The sequence below is a fragment of the Lepisma saccharinum genome, chromosome 14 (assembly GCF_977018435.1).
Source record: "Lepisma saccharinum chromosome 14, izLepSacc3.1, whole genome shotgun sequence".
NCBI lineage: Eukaryota > Metazoa > Arthropoda > Insecta > Zygentoma > Lepismatidae > Lepisma > Lepisma saccharinum.
The window spans coordinates 58,025,552-58,044,412 of record NC_139242.1 but is presented as its reverse complement, the minus strand read 5'-3'; the positions used below and the strand labels follow the sequence as shown (position 1 = coordinate 58,044,412).

At 36.6% G+C, this 18,861-nt stretch overlaps 3 protein-coding genes across 7 annotated transcripts in view; 2 read left to right on the top strand and 1 right to left on the bottom strand.

The window, feature by feature from the left end:
* Positions 1-1,426, top strand: part of Atg5 (autophagy protein 5) — a 32,772-nt gene extending 31,346 nt beyond the window's left edge. Inside the window, exon 6 of the mRNA XM_083134983.1 lies at positions 1,057-1,426. Coding sequence (XP_082991109.1) covers positions 1,057-1,166 — 110 coding nt within the window. The 3' untranslated portion in view covers positions 1,167-1,426. The remainder of the gene's footprint in view (positions 1-1,056) is intronic.
* A 3,091-nt stretch (positions 1,427-4,517) lies between these two features.
* On the bottom strand, positions 4,518-17,296 carry LOC145998553 (general transcription factor 3C polypeptide 6). 4 transcript variants are annotated; one of them, XM_083134979.1, is made up of 2 exons: positions 17,247-17,296; positions 4,518-5,079 (listed from the first exon to the last, which is right to left on the bottom strand). In XM_083134979.1, exon 2 carries the CDS (start codon positions 5,011-5,013, stop codon positions 4,588-4,590), a length of 426 nt encoding a protein of 141 aa, XP_082991105.1. In that variant the 5' UTR covers positions 5,014-5,079; positions 17,247-17,296; the 3' UTR covers positions 4,518-4,587. The 4 variants fall into 4 exon arrangements, with proteins under 4 accessions (XP_082991105.1, XP_082991106.1, XP_082991107.1 ...); XM_083134980.1 differs by having other exon boundaries at positions 17,148-17,274; XM_083134981.1 differs by having other exon boundaries at positions 17,252-17,272.
* Positions 17,297-17,500: 204 nt separating this feature from the next.
* cm (AP-3 complex subunit carmine) overlaps positions 17,501-18,861 on the top strand; it is a 28,509-nt gene continuing 27,148 nt past the window's right edge. The window contains exon 1 of one of the 2 annotated variants that reach the window (XM_083134977.1): positions 17,501-17,516. Coding sequence is in view for 1 of the 2 variants with exons in the window: in XM_083134976.1 (XP_082991102.1) it covers positions 17,741-17,775 (35 nt within the window). In the remaining variant the exon portion in view is untranslated. Of the gene's footprint in view, positions 17,517-17,619; positions 17,776-18,861 lie in introns of those variants that run through there. The other variant, XM_083134976.1, reaches the window with a different exon arrangement.

The window sequence follows — 18,861 nt, the reverse complement described above, 5'->3', positions numbered from 1 at the left end:
ATCCATTTTACTGTACACACAAGACAATAATTGACTAATTTCTGGCACACAACAATTAACAACTATAAATTCTGCAGCATTATCACACTTCACAGACTACTAACTTCAACATATCCTAGAGACAATGTATTGCTGCAATCAGTGTTGCCGCATCTAAAAACTTTTAGTGTCACCCACGTAATTGGAAAACCCATATAGGCTGTGGTGCAAAAACCTATGCGTTGTTGTTTGTTGATATGTTGGTAGTTCAAATAAAGTCTTTTATTTCTTGTTTACAAGTGGCAGTTATTACGACACGTGCTCGTTTTGGCTGTTTCAGAATTTGGAACATTTCAGCTACTGTTACATTTAGAAATCTTGGTAAAGACAATTTTTCAAGTAAAGTACAGGTTGCAGTTTCATTAAGATATGAGATTCCAACATAATTTTAGATTTTTAGTTTCTAAAAAAACTTTGAAGTATGCATTTTCAGGAATACTTGAATTTATACCATTATTTTTATTGTTCTTACTCTTGATGATAATTGTGTTGATACTAAAATATTTGTTTTTGTATTGCTAATACTTAATTTATTTTTAAGTTATATTCAATAAATATCCATTTAAAAAAATCCTGTCCTTTTCGTATATTTCTATCTGCCATATCACATTCCTCAGAGTCTGCAGCTTAAAGATTTTTACGTGTTATGCTTATAAAATTGAAAAAATGACAAATTAAGAACAGTGTCCAAGTCAAAGTATCTATACTCTGTCTTGGGAGTCTGCGGAGCAAATGAATGAAAACAAGTTCTCAGCACAAGTAGTGATTCGAGAGGGCTCGACCAATGAATGTGTGTGAGGGAAAAGGATTGCATTGCACCCTAAGCTCAACTTTCACAAATACACTGCATTTGAAAAATGTTATCCCATCAAGGTGCAGAAAACTTTTGGAGAAGTGTATAACAAGGTTACATATGGTCTTCTATTGAAATGGAAGACCCCAACAAATAATACGTAGAAAATGCAAGTAACTGTTTCTTGAAAACAATTTCTAATTTAAATGTATTTTTCTTTTCAGTTCGTTTAGTCATACATGGGATTGAGCCCCCGTTAGAAATGCCTCTGCAGTGGATGAGCGAGCACCTCAGTTATCCTGACAGTTTTTTACATTTTTGCATTCAGACATAACACAGGAGCAACTATTGTATTTTACAAAATGAGCTGCTTGTTTTGTATTGTGTTGGAACAGAGAATGTGATATTATCACTCGGTCTGTGATATTCTGTGTATCTATGTATAGAAAATATTCACAATGTACAGCATTCATTTTTATCTATGTGCATACTTGAGCAACTTATATATAAAGACAAGTATTCAAATTTAAAAGTGGTGTTTTTTTTAAAAAATATATTAGCAGCTTCCAATTATATATAAAAACATGGGAACTTCACTTACACCATCTTTTTTTCGAGGTTTTGTGCCCCCACTGATATTTGAAATTCATCTATATTCTTTATAGTAAAAAAATATATTATTTATCAACGTGGTTAGTGTAATGTGCTCCAGTGTCAGAAGTTGCAGTTTCATTATCAAATAGAAAAACTTTATGGGGAAACTGAAATAAAAATAAATGTTCACTTTTTCATTGTACCTGACAAATTGTTTTTGTTTTAGCATCTTCATTTTTAATTCATTGTTCATTGGAAGTTTTGTTACTACAAAAAACTGCATTAGTCGGGACGGACCATCGATGCAAGTGTGTGCGTGTGAACAGGATGTGTCCAGTGGCAAAATAGAGGTGACTGCTGCAAACAATGATAGGAAATTGAAAATCGTCTGCTTCTCACAGAAAACTGAAATATCAAAAGTCGTAAAAAGCAAGTGCTGGTAAACAGCTGAAAGCACAGAAACAAAATACAGTATTCATCTGAATCCTATTTCCCCTTTCGATATTAGATTTGTGCACTTCTCTTATCTTCTATGGTCAGACTATAGTGTGTCTCAACCTTAAAAGTCAGTATGAAAGTAAATGGGAGTACTTCCCTCTCTGCCTAATACAAGAGTTTTGCCAATAGCTCTGTCCTCTACCACTGCTGCGTTGCCAGATGTTACAAAATGTAAAAGTCATAAATTTCAAAAAATTAAATCATTATCCTCGAGTTTTTTATGATTATTTACTGATGGCATTATATAACCTGTTATAAATTCATGTGATCTGAAATTTCCATAATTATGTAATTTTGCAAAACGCTTAATTTTTTTTGTAGTAAATACTTAAAAAGCCATAAATATCAAACCGCTTGCACAAATTCGCCATTTTTTTTTCTATAGGATCTTGGGTGTTTGTAGATATGATATTCTTCGCCTCAGTGAATTATTTTGCTTAAGAGGATAGTTATATATATACACATTGGAAATTTTGTATAAATCATCAGAGCGTAACACGAAAAAGTTGGTTAGCGAGAAACTTTTCGATACATGTGTAGACCAAGCGAGAAAAGTGTTGACCATTGTTTGAAGTTATTTTTAGAATGCATTGTTACCCCACACCACCGTTATTTATTGGGCAATCATACAACCTCTGACAAAGTTCGGTGAATGATCCTGAATATCGAAAGTAGACGAATTCTTAATGAAACCTACCTTACTGTCCTTCGAAGTAGTCCCCTCCTATGGCTATGCACCGTTGAGAACGGCTGCACATGTCCTGGAAACTTTTAGAAAAGTTTTCTTTCGGGATGGTGTTCAAGACCCTCGTCACTTTCCGTTGGATGTCCGGAATATCCTCAAACCTCTGACCTTTCAAAGCGATTTTGAGGCATGGGAAGAGAAAGAAATCTGGAGGATTCAGATCCAAATTTCTTGCAATGCATTGCTACAGAAGATGAGAGCTGGTGTGTGAGGTACGACCCTGAAACGAAACGACAAAGCATGGAATGGTGTTTTCCTGCATCACCCCGTCGGAAGAAGGTCAAGACGTTAAAATCATGCATCAAGACGATGCTTATCACTTTCTTTGACAGTGATTGCATGATCCACAAGGAATTCCTGCCGGAGGGAACAACAATTTTTCCGCCTTGGCCTTCTTCCGACTGGGTGATGCAGAACACCATTCCATGCTTTGGCGTTTCATTTCAGGGTCGTACCTCACACACCAGCTCTCATCCTCTGTAGCAATGCATTGCAAGAAATTTGGATCTGAATCCTCCAGATTTCTTTCTCTTCCCACACCTCAAAATCGCTTTAAAAGGTTAGAGATTTGAGGATAATCCGAACATCCAACGGAACGTGACGAGGGTCTTGAACACCATCCCGAAAGAAGACTTTCTAAAAGTTTCCAGGACATGTGCAGCCGTTCTCAACGGTGCATAGCCATAGGAGGGGACTACTTCGAAGGACAGTAAGAATTCGTCTACTTTCGAAATTCAGGATCATTCACCGAACTTTATTGTCAGAGGTTGTAGTTTGTTTACGTGGGCTATCTCGCGTATCAAATTCATTGCACGCCGCTTATACATATTTTGTTTAATAATGGATAGAGAAGCTGGAAAAAGACGCAGTATTGGTAAACTTCAAGGTAAAGAACGCATAATAGTTATGTGCGTGTTAAATTACTTTTTTAAAGTCAATGAATATCAGCAAGGCGGGTTAGACAACGGCTGATGTTACGGAGTGTTCTGAACGTCTTATATACAGAATACGAAAAGAAGAAACCGAAGGTCCTCTCAGAACACCAGCAAAGAAGAAGTCTAAAAGAATGGGGAAAGAGAATAATGCCAGAACGAGAAAATACGATGGAACCGGGTCAATGAAGAGAAACAGATTTTTTGTAGGATGTAACGTCATTACCAGGCGAGAACAGTAGTTACGCTTAAAGGTGCATCAGCACACTTTGTTACTACTTTATTTTCAGCAAAAAATATATCTTAATGTTTGTTTTTGCATTTATTTAATTCTGTTTATGTAAAGGATAAAACATTCAACAAAAGAAGTAACAATAGTTGTGTGTATTACACATGGTATAATGCAAATGTAAAATAGTAAATAGTTACTTCGAAATATAAACATTTACATGCAAATCTTGAGAACTATTGTTTTTCCCAAAATGCATCAAATACATAGATTTTGAAGATTTGGAAGTAAATTTGTCGCAATCATTAGCGGTGAACAGCGACTCGATGCACCTCCGTTAGTTGATCTGGCAGCGCCACGCTCCATTTAACCCATACTGACTTTTAAGGTTGAGAAGCTCTATAGCAGTATTTATTGTTCTACTGTTCACTTGGAATTTCATGATGACCCATTTTTAAAACTACAGTGGAACCTCAATTTTACTTTTTTCGGGGACCAAGCTGAAAGAACTTAAAATGCAGGAAAATGTAAAATTGAGGAAAATTTTGTAACAGTTTTCCATATTGGAACCAGCAAGATTGAATGTAAAATATGGGATACGGGATAAGATACGGGAACGTAAAATCTGGCTTGCACCTTAGTAAGAAAGGTGTGATAGACACCTTAAAAGACAATGAATACAGGGTGTTTCATAAACAAAAATGGAAACATATATTTATTGTCCAAAGACATGATACAATCTTCACTCATCTTATCACTAAGTGTCTGTGTTCATCTGTTCCTGAGGCTCGGTCACTTTAGCACTCTCTTCTTGTTCAGCAGGGTTTTCCTCACCAGCTTTCTTTTTGTTCAGAAACACCCTTGTCATATGCAATGCTTTACGAGTTTTACACATGTACTTCAATTCATGTTTTAACTTCGGTGCGAAAACAGGATCCCTCTTTGCTGCTGCAATCTCTTCAAAGAACACTGCTGTTCCAGTTGTGTCCCTGTATTCACCAGCAAACACTTGACTGCCCAGTTGCATTATGGGTTGTTCTGTTTCGGCACCTATCAGTTTGAAGTGCACGTCTGGTTTGCTTAGTAGTTCACTGTCCACCATTCCGTCAAACACCAAGTACACAAGATACTCTCTCTCTTCCTCATCGTCGTCGTCTTTGCTACAACCAGCTTCGGCTGCCATTTTGTTTCAAAATGCTAAATTCCCATCAAACAGTGGTTATTTTTTGGTTGGTCTTCGTTTCTTAGCCTATGGAAAAGAGAAAAACAAATGTTATCATAACCTTCACTTCATAACAGATGCAATATTTAGTGCTATACAAAATTCATCTCCACTATTAGTAAATTTCTAAGTATTAGGATCGTCCAAAATGAAATTTTGTTAACACTGGTATAGTACTAATATAAAATTGTAATTGTCACTTGAAGAACCTAAATGGTCCGTTCACTTCCTGCACATGTGTATGAACAGGTGACTTCAATGAGGTCTGCCTTTGAAAACATATATGCATATAGACATTTTCTTTGCAAAAGTAGAGACATGCATTATATGTTTGTATTCATTAGTATAATAAGGCAGAATATTGCACTCCCCAAGTTAGTTTGCAATTTCTGTTCATCATAAGAACTACTCTGACTATTGTGTGACGTGCCCGACCCTGTGGTCGAGTGGTTAGCACATCGCTCTGCGATGGCAAGGGTCCCGGGTTCGAATCCTGGTCGGGCTTGGTTGTTTGTGAATGTCCATTCATCAATTTCATCACTCATCCCCATCTTCGCAAATTAGCGAAGAGGCACAAAACGCGAAGTAAAATAAACTAAATCAAATCAAATATTGTGTGACGTATGTTCATAAATGATTATGCATCCATGTAGTTAAACACATAGAATTTTTTTCAATAAAATAAAATGATGATAGTTTTATTCTCACCTATTAAAAGGTGCATCATTGTGCACTGTCAGAAAAAAAAAGCAGTGTGTGTCTGGTGCCTGTGGAAGCAAACTGTAAAACTTACCACGAAAAATGAACATTTCTATATTTCGCAGTGTGGGGGGCCTTTTCAATGAAGAAAAATAGGATCTCACAGGATCACACCCACCCACCCACCCACCATCCAGCCAATAGTTAAATTTCTCCCATCATCTGGCAACACTGAAGTACAATGACATGCTTTTTTTCATTGAAAATGTGTAGTATTTTCTTACTGCTTCCTTCCATTATGTATCAGTCAAACTACCGTATTTACTCATGTATAATGTGCACTTTTTTCCAAATTTTTTGCCCCCAAAAACTGTGGTGCGTATTATGCACAGAATAATTCAGACAGCCAACATGAAACCGTACAGGGTCATTCGATGATTTTCGCACACTTACATTGATTTTTCATGTTTACGGAACCCTATCATGTTATATACCATTGTAAAGCTTGAATCCTGCAGTTTCTGAATATGGAAACAGTATTCCATACAAGATAACGACACTAATGTGAAATGTGGTTGAAATAAGTTCATCAAAAAATGAAGAAACGTTCTGATTTTTATGGTACTTTGGATGAAAGAAAACAAAGAAAAAGATAATAAAAAATAAAATGTATTACTGGCCAAATAATATGACATACATGGAGTGTGTAAATTCCTTACTGGAAGAAATCTTGTGCTGCTAACTGCTATTTGGAAGGTCCTGAATGTACCTCGTGTAAATGTTACATTAGTCATGGAAAGAAAAAGTATATATTTTGAAAAAGAAGGAATGAGCAATTGATAGGTATGACGTCATTCACTCTTGATCAGCATAGCAACAGATTTACAACCTACAACTAAGAAAGCCATTTCTCGAAACTGGATTGTACTGTGCATTATATACGAGATATATATATTTTTTGTCACTTTTGCCAATCCAAAACCAGAGTGCGCATTATACACGCATGCACACTATACACGCGTAAATACAGTATTTGTAATCTTCCAGAAAACCAATATATTTATAACTAAATTAATCTGTCCCATCCCTACTAAGTATACACAAGCAATTTCTTTATCACTTTACACATCTTTATTTATACCAGGCATAATTGGCTGGGAAGAAATTTAATAATCCAAATAAAATTTAAATATGAACTTGCTGTGGCCAGATTAGAGTTTCCAACTTTCCAACAGTTAGCTCCGAATATAGTATTACGCCAGTAAGGACCACGGAAATTTAACATAAACTGGGATAGTGGAGCTGGCAGAGAATGGGCCACAAATGCTTGATGTCGTTTCAGGTATATGAAGAAAATTGAGCCACCAAGAATTCCAGTCAGGGTGTGAAGTCATTGGAAACTAGTGGGGGGGGGGAGAAGATCTTAATACACAAATATGTGTGTGCGTGCATGCATGAATTATTACATGTTATACATATTTATTATTACAAACAACAGTAAATCACTAAATACCTATTTAATATATACACTGTTAAGTATATAAAAAATAGTTATTTTGTTACCTTCATATATATCAGACATTTATAAAGCAGCAAAGTAATTCCTTTACAAGCTGCTCAAAAATGTCAATACATTACAAATTAATTCAAATTGTTTTATGACAAATTTTTGCTTTCTATTAATATAAATCAATTAGATTTCATACTTTTATGTTTTGCATTCTTTTTTTACTTTTATCTTGGTGATTAGCCAAAAGTGGCAGAAAAGCAAACTAAAATAAGGCAAATGTTTTACTTTTATTGTGCATATATTGTAATATGTTAATAGTTTAGATCAGAGGGGGAGGGGGAAATGAAAAATGCAATACTCGCATGCATGTTTTTGATATTAACATTAGTAAAGTATATCTGAACTCAAGACTAATTGCTTATCTTCTTTGTTATTAAAAAAAAAACTCCCTCCCCCCACACATTTGGGTGGGAGGGGAAATTTTTAAGCCAAGATAGTTTTGTGATGGGAGAAATCCCTGTCCCCTCAGGATTTTGCACCCTGTTGCCAATGTGTGGGGCCTCCCGATGGTGCAGTGGTAGTGTCGTCACCTTGTAATACCCTGTGGAGGCACAAGTGGTTCGGATCCCACTTTAAACTGTAGGTCTAGTCCCGATTAGCCTTACTGTGCATAAAGTGGACTTAAAACACCAACTCAATCAATCAATCATGGAAAAGGGTCCCAATCAGTGGCAAAGCATGGTCTTAAGAAGAAGGCAAGTGATATTTCAATACAACATGCAATACATTTCATAAGTTTTGAGGATGAGAGGGATAATATCAACCAGTTTTGTTACGAAAGAAAGGCCAATTCAAATAATAATTCATATCCCCCTGCTTAATGCTGAAATTTCTCATTTCAAAATTCTTAGTCACATTATTGATATGGTTAAATACTTGCTATTACTTATAGTACTTACAGCATAGTAGTTTTGGTAAATTCACAACACAAAAGAGAACATCCACTTCAACCAGGCATTCTTATTACAACTACCAATCGAATATCATTCCAAAGAATTCCGAAACTAGCAGACAAGTGATATCAACCTTGTTGCACTCCTTACTGTTCATGGCTAAATAAAGGAACTGACTTCAAGCTTAAAATTAAATTGAAAAATCAAGCTTTGGAATCATATGCCATTACAACAGGAAAAAAATGCACCTGTCTATTTTCTAACATTTCTTGAGTGCACATTATTTGCATAATAATGTATCGCAATAATAAAAATAGTATTTTGCATTTGCTAGCATTTAGGACTAGACTTTTTAAGTTTCATTGCTTTCTTCACCTTCAAGTTTTATCCAAAAACCCATCAGTTCATTGAATTTGTTTCTATGGCAACTCATTATAAATATCATGTAAATAATTAGGTAGTTGTCAACACTGGTGGTGTAATTTGAGATGGATGAGGAAGGGGCAGGCAAATTTCAATGCTCCCTGGGGACACTATCTTTGTTTTAACCGATAACATCAACATATCTGACATGTTTTACAAATCAAGGAACTTAAAAGTAATTGCTTTAAAGCTCGTCTACATGGAATTTAGAAGTTATAATAATTTGTTGTAATAATTCTGTGTTTATAATAAATATTCACTTTGTTATCATGTTGTCAGTTGTGTGCAGACTACAGTATTGCTAGGGTCACCAGGTACCAAACTTTAGAAAAAGAGGACATTTTTAGATTTCAGAAAAGATTTTACAGAAGTGTGTTTACTAGTGTTTTGGTGTGCTTGTAGAGATCTCACACCCCCTGTAAAATAATTTTACACCATTTCAGGATAACTAATGATAGGCCTCATTATATATTTTTATTAATATATATATAGGCTATTATATTTAAAATATAATTAATAATACATTACATTAGAGTAGAATTGAAAGAGATTGGTAACGATAATGAAGATTGGATTGTGTTCGCCCAAGATAAAAAAAATTGGGGTTTGTGTTGCTGTGGTGATGAACCGTCTGGTTCCTTAATGTCAATGAATTAGCAGATGATAAAGAAGCGTCAATGTATTTAGACTATACTGAAATACCTTTATTGGCAACTGAAACGAATGTGCCTGGTGGCCAGATTAGACATTCTACCTCGGAATTGTTTCTACCAGGCCTAAAGTCGGGAAACCGCTTTTGTGTGTTGTAAATAAACACACATTTGCATTTCGGCATGGTTCATCAGATCACTGACAGACTTCTCCACTACAATGTAACAACTATGAGTAAAGCAGTTAAATATTTCTGTCATGAAACTCAAATCAAAGGAAGATGCAGCATGTCTCATATTCTTGGCTACTGTTAGAAACTTGTTAGATGTCACAAATGCTTTGAAATCAAAACCTCACGGGGCATGGCTGCAACAACAGAAGAGACGTAAACGTCTAACAAGTTTTCTTTGTTGCAATTTGCGCTTGCAAACTGAACACGAAAACAATATTAACAAAGATTTACAAATATAAAATTTTGTTACGAATCTTGAAGTTGAAGCACATGTCTATAGCCCAAAAAAAGAGAACATTTTCCCATTTTCATAAAAATCCACCTGGACCATTTTCAATACTTGAAAAAGAGAACATGTCCGGGTAAAAGAGGACATCTGGTGACCCTAAGTATTGCCTTCTGCTAGCAGTGTGTATGTGGAAGTTTAAAGCCGAAATTTTTGCAAAATGCAGTGTGATTGAAAATAAAGTAGGGCAAAAACATTAAATATGTCTGACTTCCATGCTGGTCTGCCCAAAAACGGAAATTGGCTGCATTTTAATTAAAAATCTACATTTTTGTCAGCATTAATGTGTATGAAATCATCTAGCAGCCAATATATTGCCTGAATCCAGGTGTACATTCACGGCATAAAGTATACTGGGAAAATCAATAAATATGTTTATACCCATTCATGTGCATATAAGAAAGAAATGGATCAAAATACTACACCAGTAAAATTATTGGTATGTAAAATGGTGTTTAAGATGTTTATTAACGAAGCCAAGCTCTGACTTTAATCAAAATATTGTTCTAATATTCAGTTTTGGTATTCTCACTTAATTGTGATCAATTTATGGTAGAAATGAATTCTTGTCAAGTGAAGTACGAAATTTAATATTTTCCAATCGTGTAATGGCTTTTACAAATTGTACAGAAGAACTAGAAATAGCTTTAGAATACTGGAATTAGTCATGCAAGTAAGTTCAGAGAAACAAATTTTGTTTGTTTGAAAGACTAATTGTTAATTTGTGAGAAAGTGGTTGTGCAACTGACAGCATGATTGCACTTGTTACGTTGCTACTGTCTGAAGCATTCTTTTCACACAGGAATGAAGGAAACCACAGAAGTAATAAGGTAATGGGGCCTAATACTCTTAACCTACTTATAGTGTATAGTGACACAGTTAAGCCTGCAGGAATGAAATTATCATGTTACGAGCACCTAACCTAGTAATCATATACACACATTTCTGGCATCTTTTCAGGAAATTTCCATTTACTCGCAACAGTTCAGCTTCTGAAATTGCTTCAGATTCTCTCCTGCTATTCTCCTTCAGTTCTTCTAATGTGTTGGGATTTGCCCCATAGATAAAAATCGCATACGGCGAGATCAGGGAGCCACAATCCTTTTGCTAATAACCCAGTCTTCAAATATTTCCTGAATGAAATTCAACGACTCTTGAGATGTGAGAGGTGACAGTCTTGTTGTAAAAACCCTGACTGGCATTCAATATCAGTTGTTCGAAAAATGGTGTGAGTATGTCGTCTGTGTATCGCTGTGCATTTATGATATTTTTATAAAATATGGGCCCTATAACTCTGTATGTGGTAAAATTTTAGTATCTGTCAAACGTCTGAAATTCCTTTTATTTTCTTGTTTTTCACATTGGTACTTACGTATTCTGCATTGCTAAGGATTGTTGAAGGTCGGATTTAGTTTTTTCACGACAATAGTATCAATTTTCCACATATCGAGTAATTATTGTTTGTTGGATTTTCGGTTGCGTTACACACAATATGGCGGGCAAATCTTGACTAGCGTGGTGTGCAGTGTATCCAACCTTCTTCACCATAAAATACCTATGTTCGTGTTACTGACTTTGTATTTTTTTCCGGGTTCAAAAACCCCACAAACCATGCACAGATAGCCCCACAAACCATTCATAAATAGCCCCACGAACCATGCACGGCAAGGTTAGGCAAACATAGTTGGTAACAGTTCGTTATATCGGAGACACATTTCTTCATTTTTACAGAAGTAACTACTAACGGAAATGAGTTTCTGTAGTATTTTGAAAGTTCGTGGAGGTATTTTCTCACCGTAGAATGCTGCACAACAAGAAATAAGCACTTTTGACATAATAAACTTGCATTTTGTGCAAAGCAACAACATTATGCTGTTGTTTCTATTAAGTACCTGCAGATGGAGCGAGCGTCGAAAGTCACGCAGTCTCGCCAGTGTTTCCAAACGTGCCTTTTTTTACGAGATTTTTTTAACTATGCTTACCTAACCACACCTTGCCGGAAATTGTCCTTGGGGCTATCGTGAATGGTTTTTGGGGCTATCCGTCAATGGTTCGTGGGGTTATCGTGAATGGTATTTGGGGCTATCGCAAATGGCTTTTGGGGCTATCCATCAATGTTTTGTGATGACATAATGAACATGAAAGTAGGTATTTTTTGGTTAAGAAGGTTGAAACACTGCATACCCACTCCAAATCGACAAAACACAAGCACGACGCACGATGATCCACAGTTGTGCGCGCCATATTGTATGAAGTTGTGCGTGCCATATTGTATGTTCCGCAACGGAAGAAAGGAACCAAAATAATTACTCGTAATGTGAAAAATGGATGTTATTTTCATGTAAAAAGCATAATGTTCCGCAATATACAATTTGTAAGTACGAACCATGAGGAACCCAAAATATCAGATTTTAATGTGTGTCTGATAGAACGAACTGTTACCACATAGTTAAAATTGGGTACTAGTTAGATATAGTGAAAACACATTTAACTTGTTTATTTCCGAATTATTTACATTTGTACTACCTTATATGCATAGCATAACATTTTTCAACTTGGGATTATGTTTTTTTCACTGAAAAATGTGTAATTTTTCACATTACAAGTACTTATTGGAAAGCTAATTCGCTTTCGTTACACACAATATAACGGGCAAATCTTGACTCACGTTGTCTATCGTCAGCTGATATGCAGTGTTTCCAAACTTATGAACCGAAAAATGCCACACAAACTATTCACAAAAGGTTTTTAAGCGAAAATTGATCCACAAACCATTCACGGAAGGTTAGACAAACATAGAAAATTAAATTTGGGGGGGGGGAATGTCCACACGTCATCTTGTAAAACTACTGCGTGGTTGCTACACTAACATTTATTAACCGAAAAATTATGGTTTTTAGGCTAACATTGATCCACAAACCATTCACGGAAGGTTAGGTTAGGTTCACTTAGTTTAGGCAAACAGAAAATTAAATTGAAAAAAAAAACACTCGCACGTCATCTTGTAAAACTACTGCGTGGTTGCTACACTGGCGGGGGGTTACATATTCGAACGCATGGAACATTTGATTCACGTAGTCGACGGTAATGGTGGCACGAGCTATCGTGCAATGGAGATGCATTAATGTCGAAAATGACATTATTTACCAGCCGAATAAGTTGCACAAATGGAAAAAACACTATTCCCAGCTTCCAAAAGTCCACAGGAACTCAATTCCGTAAATACTTTCCAGTCATTTCTCCTGTAAATTTGAAATGTCTTTTCACTATATCTGTTACCAAAATTGTCATGTTCTTACAAAAGAACGGCGTGGTTGTAAACACTGACCGGGGGTTACATCATCGAACGCATGCAACATTTGGTACACGTAGTAGGACATAGAGGCAACAGCTTTCGTGCATTGGAGAGACATTAACCTTTTAACATAAAAGCCCGAGTACTCAGGTTTTTAATTTCCACGAAAATATAATATCCCGAGTATATTCGGGGTAACTTCTTTTTATCCGTACACATTTTAAAAGGATGTTTATATTCGTTTTTCCATGTTTCTGCATGTTTCCGCAAGATAGTACTGTTGAAGTTGTTGTTTACTTGTTTTTCCGGTAGATGTCACTAATAGTGCTGTTGAAGTAATTTGTCTTTCCGGTAGATGCCACTAATCTCCTTCTTTTGACGTTTATTTTCGTCTACGGCGTAGGTGTGAAAAAGTCATTTCGGGTGCCTTTGTTTTCTTCCGTGTTTCTTGACGGTATTCTTCTTCTTTTGTGAAAATGGAGAGTGAAGAAGAGCTTGATATTGAGTTTAGTGGTTCAGATAGCTCCGACGAAAGTCATGAAGAAAGTGATGTGTCAGATTCATCGGAAACTGACTTTGCAAGTGCCAGACAGTGATGTGAAATTGATACTTCTGGACAACTCCCAACTGCCCGACCACGCTTTACTTTCACATGTAAACCCGAAGTGAATTTCGAACCACATATTGAGGACATTATGCACTACTTTTGTCAGTTTATTGATGATGATTTTGTAGGAATTTTGGTGACTGATACTAACAGATATGCAAAGCAGACATTGGCACGAGAATGGAAAGACACAACAATGGACGAAATAATATTTTTATTTCGCTCATACTGTTACAGAGTATTGTAAAGAAACCTACCTATCAAATGTACTGGACTAAGAATCCAATTTTAGCTACACCAATTTTTCGACAAATTTTACCTTTTCATAGATTTGTGAATTTGAAGAAAAATCTGCATTTATCTGATAATAGTACATATGACGATGAGAGTCATCCTCAACCAAAATTGATTAAAATATGGCCAATTTTGGATCACTTATCTACCAATTTAAATCTGCTTGTACTCCAGAACGAGATGTGACAATTGATGAAAGTCTGATGTTATACAAAGGACGGTTGGGATGGGTCCAATATATACCTATGAAACGAGCCAGATTTGGCATCAAGTCATTCATGCCGTGTGAATCTGCAACTGGATATGTCTGGTCCATAATAATATACACAGGCATTGGCACTAAATTTTAGATTTACCCATGTCATCACAAGTTGTCATGACACTCATGAAACCCCTGCTGAATATGGGATACTGCCTAACTGTAGACAACTACTACAGTTCTCCCCAGCTTGCCGACATTTTGATATCTAATAGGACAGATGTGTATGGCACTGTGCGTCCCACAAGAAAGAATATGCCTCCATCGTTTCAAAGGATAAAACTGAAGAAAGGAGATACTGTAGCATTCCAACGAGGTAAACTTCTTGCACTAAAGTGGAAAGACAAAAGAGATGTCTCGATGTTATCCAGTTTCCACAGTGTGGAAATGGAAACACGCAGACAAAGGAACAAAGATGTTGTGAAGCCTGTGGTTGTGTTTTCATATAATGATACAATGGGAGGTGTTGATAGGGTAGATCAGTACATTGCAAACAATCCATTGCCACGAAAGCGAGGTAAAAATATTATAAGAAAATATTTTTCCACCTCTTAGAACTAGCGGTGTGGAATGCCTTCGTACTCTAGAGAAAACATGGAGCATGGAAGAGTGAAATTGACTTTAGTGTCTCTGTCATTGAGAAAGTGGTTGCTCATCATCAAAGAGAAGAATTTTCGCCGAAAGCAGCTGGTCGCTCCTCAGCAACGGCAACACCAATGCGACTTGTTGGTCGCCATTTTCCTTCAGTGATTCCTCCAACTGAGAAGAAGCAAAATCCTAGAAGAATGTGCAGCAGTGTGCGTGATGCTAGAGGGAAGAAGGCTAGAAGAGAATCGAGATACATGTGTGAGGAATGCAGGGTTATAATAATGTTGATTGTTGACAACTCAACTATGAGATACATGCGTCTGAAAAGCCCCTAAAATAAAATCCCAAGTATACTCGTGCTATCAATGAGTAAAATTTTGCAAATAGAACTTGTTAAAAAATTAGGGTAAGTTATTTTAATAATCAAAATAAATGCAAAATAGCACTGAAACACTAATTAGTGAACTTGAAAACAATTGTTTATATTATAGGGACTTTGTCATTAGTCCTAAAACGTGTATAAGTGTACCCACTAAATGTGAAATACATTGTTTATATGTTGCTGGCTGTGTGATAAGCCCTGAAACATGGATCAATGCACAAAGCTACTCTGCATTCGGTAACGGTAGGGTAAGCCGGAGACGGATTTCTTAAAATTTACAGGAGAAAAGACGAGAAAGTAGTTACGGAATTGTGTTCTTGAGGACTTTCCGAAGCCGGAGGTATTGTTTTTTAGAATCGTGCTACGTTTCTTGCCCGTAAATAAGGTATTTTTCGTCAATCATGCATCTCCGTTGTGTGATAGCTCGTGCCGCCATTACCGTCGACTACGTGAATCAAATGTTCCGTGCGTTTCGTTATGTAACCCCCTCACAGTGTAGCAACCACGCGGTAGTTTTACAAGATGACGTGTGAGCGGGTTTTTTGTTCCAATTTAAGGTAACACTCTAGTTTACGTCCTTTTCCTAAGGAATACGTGTCATATATCGTTGGAAAGCTTATTTTATAAGGAATTGAACAACGTAAATCCCAAAGGTAGGAAAAATTTCCTGAAAATCGAGAAAAACCGATGTCCGGATATGCGTAATTGAACGTACTAAGGAATTTTTTAGATAATGAAGCACATATTTAGGGGTGAAATGAGTGCTAATGGAACCTAACCTAACCTCGTAGGCATACCTCGACCCCGTGAATGGATAGTGGGGCTATCGTGAAAAGAAAGTGTAAAAAGAAAAAGGTACTTTCCCGGAGAGATGCCGGGTGACGCACCACGATCGCTCACCGCGAACGCAAAGAAGCAATCACCATGCAGATAAGGACGTAAAGTACAGTTTAGCCTCAATTTTCGGTTAAAAACCTTTTGTGAATAGTTTGTACGGCATTTATCGGCACACCGCGAACGCAAAGAAGCAATCACCATGCAGATAAGGACGTAAAGTACAGTTTAGCCTCAATTTTCGCTTAAAAACCTTTTGTGAATAGCCTGTGCGACATTTATACGTTCATACGTTTGGCAACACTGCACATCATCTGACAATACTGCATATCTGCTGACGACAGACAACGTGAGTCAAAATTTGCCCGCAGAATTAGCAACGACCAATAAATGATTATAATGTTAAAATTAACGTTTTTTTCATGGAAAAAAAGTTATCGCCAGCTTGAAAAATCTCCCACTATGCATATGAGGTAAGTAGCAATGATTTTTATTTGAAAACAACCGAGTATTAAGTGTCTCCGGCTTACCCTACTGTTACCAATCTGTATGTTAAGAGGTTAATCTTCAAAAATACATGATTTACCGGCGAAATAAATTAAGCGATGGGAAAAAACACTTCCACGACCTTTCAAAAGTGTACGGAAAGTCAGTTCGGTAAGTACTTTCTCCTGTAAAATTGAAGAAATACGTTTTGCGGATACTAAAATTTTACCACACCATTAACGTTCCCCAAAATCCAGTTACAGAAATTTACCAGATTATCGTTATCGTGTGGTAGAAGTTCCTGGACAACAGTGACCTCGTACGGTTTTACTTTTAAAACTTTGGTAGCTCGCCATACTGTTGTTTCGGAAATGCCTGTTTCCTGTGCAAGTCGTCGGAGCGATTTTTGAGGAGTATGATTCAATTTTTTTCCGAGTTCGTCCAATTTATCCTCGGTAAGTACACGCCGTTTTACCGTTCGCTTCTTATCGAGCATAGATCCTGTTTCCCTGAATTTAATCACAAGGTTTCGCACAGTATTTCTGTGTGGAACAGGCACACCTGGGAATTCTGTTGCAAATAGTGTACGAACGTACCCGCAAGAATTTGTAATCACATACGAATCGTACATAAAAAGTTTATGTTGTAATGTGTACGTATGTGCCATTATTAAAACTATAATGTTCCTGAAGTACCTTACAGACTTCCTTCCGTTTGACGATTATGTTTGTTTACGCACACAGATTACTACCAACCTCGGTCTTGCATGTAGAACAATGATGTAGAACGAGAGTCCACCTGGGAATTTTCGGTTAAATCACATACAAATTTGTCTGTGGTTAAATTCATGGATGGAAAAGAAAAGATAATAGAAAACGTGCCTTTTTAAAAAATATTTCTATGCATATTTTATTTTTAAAATCTTTAGTATAAAAACATGAACAAACGAGGGGAAATAAAGAAAGGTAAAAACCGGGTTTGTCTGTCTGTGCACTGCAAAAACTCGATGTGGGAAAGGCAAAGGGAAATAAATAATACCTATCGAAGGCAACCAACCAGCTGAGCAGTATACGTGGAGTGCAATAATCTGTGATGTGAATTTTTATTTCTTAGAAAAGTGTTGTTTACATCGGTTCATACATTTCATTATTTGTTTCCTGAATTGAGATTGATCTATGATTTAAAAACAATGATTCATAGTCTGTTTATCATTAATTCATCCGGGTAAGAGTTGTAATTTTAATTTCTTGTGCCACAAAGATTTTCAATATAACAATATGTACCTTTCGGCACTCTTGCTGTGCAGGATTATATAAACCTATTATTGAGAATATTCATTGGTAGAACTTTAGCCGCAATGCACACGAGCGGCTTTGTGATCTGACGAATTTTCTAATGTTCAAGGCACATTCTTGACGCCACTCATAAAGTCCCTTGAATCTGTGTACTACGGCTATATCAAATTCAGTTCTGAAGGTGAAGAAATACACCTCCTATACGCCTTCATGGCGTGGTGCTAAGCACAGGGAAGCACTTTACTTTTTTTTTTTTAGGTGAAGAAATAAAATATTGATACATAAACATGAATGATTGTTCCATTCATGATCACAATGGCTTTGTTGGAACGGTACTACTTTACTATACCTGAGACACCTGGGAATCATTTCTTTCGCACTTTTTTACATTGCTAACGTACTATTCTGCATTCCGGAACACTTATTTAGGTGAAATAATTGAATTTGTTAGGAAAGTAATGTATATTTCTTACATTTACGAGTACTTACTGTTCTTGTTTATTTCCACACACAACATGGCGATAGCTTACCGTTGATCGTTCCTTGAGCCAGAAAAACCATTGACGTTAGCCCAAAAATTCACGATAGCCCCACAAACTATCATGGGGACGAGGTATGCCTACTAGGTTAGGTTAGGCCTGTTAGGTTTGGTTCCATTAGCACTCCTTTCGTTCAATTTAGCATATACAGACAATACGAGAACGTATTGTGCTCTCATACAGGAAGCAAATGGCGGCAGCAGCAATAGCACGTCGGAAATAGATTTTCGTACAAAACCACATGCATTCGCATTAAAATGAATCAAAATTACATTCCCGAACATCAACAACGCTACAGAAAATGATTTGCGTAAGTACTTTCTCCTGTAAATTTGAAGAAATCTGTCTCAGGTATAGTAAAGTGTTACCGTTGGAACACCCATAGCTCCGTCTAGTTCGCTGCACTTTTTGACCCTGCACCGAAGCATCTAGTTGGTTACACAGTGCAACACCGAGTCGTCTAGTTCGTTGATTTG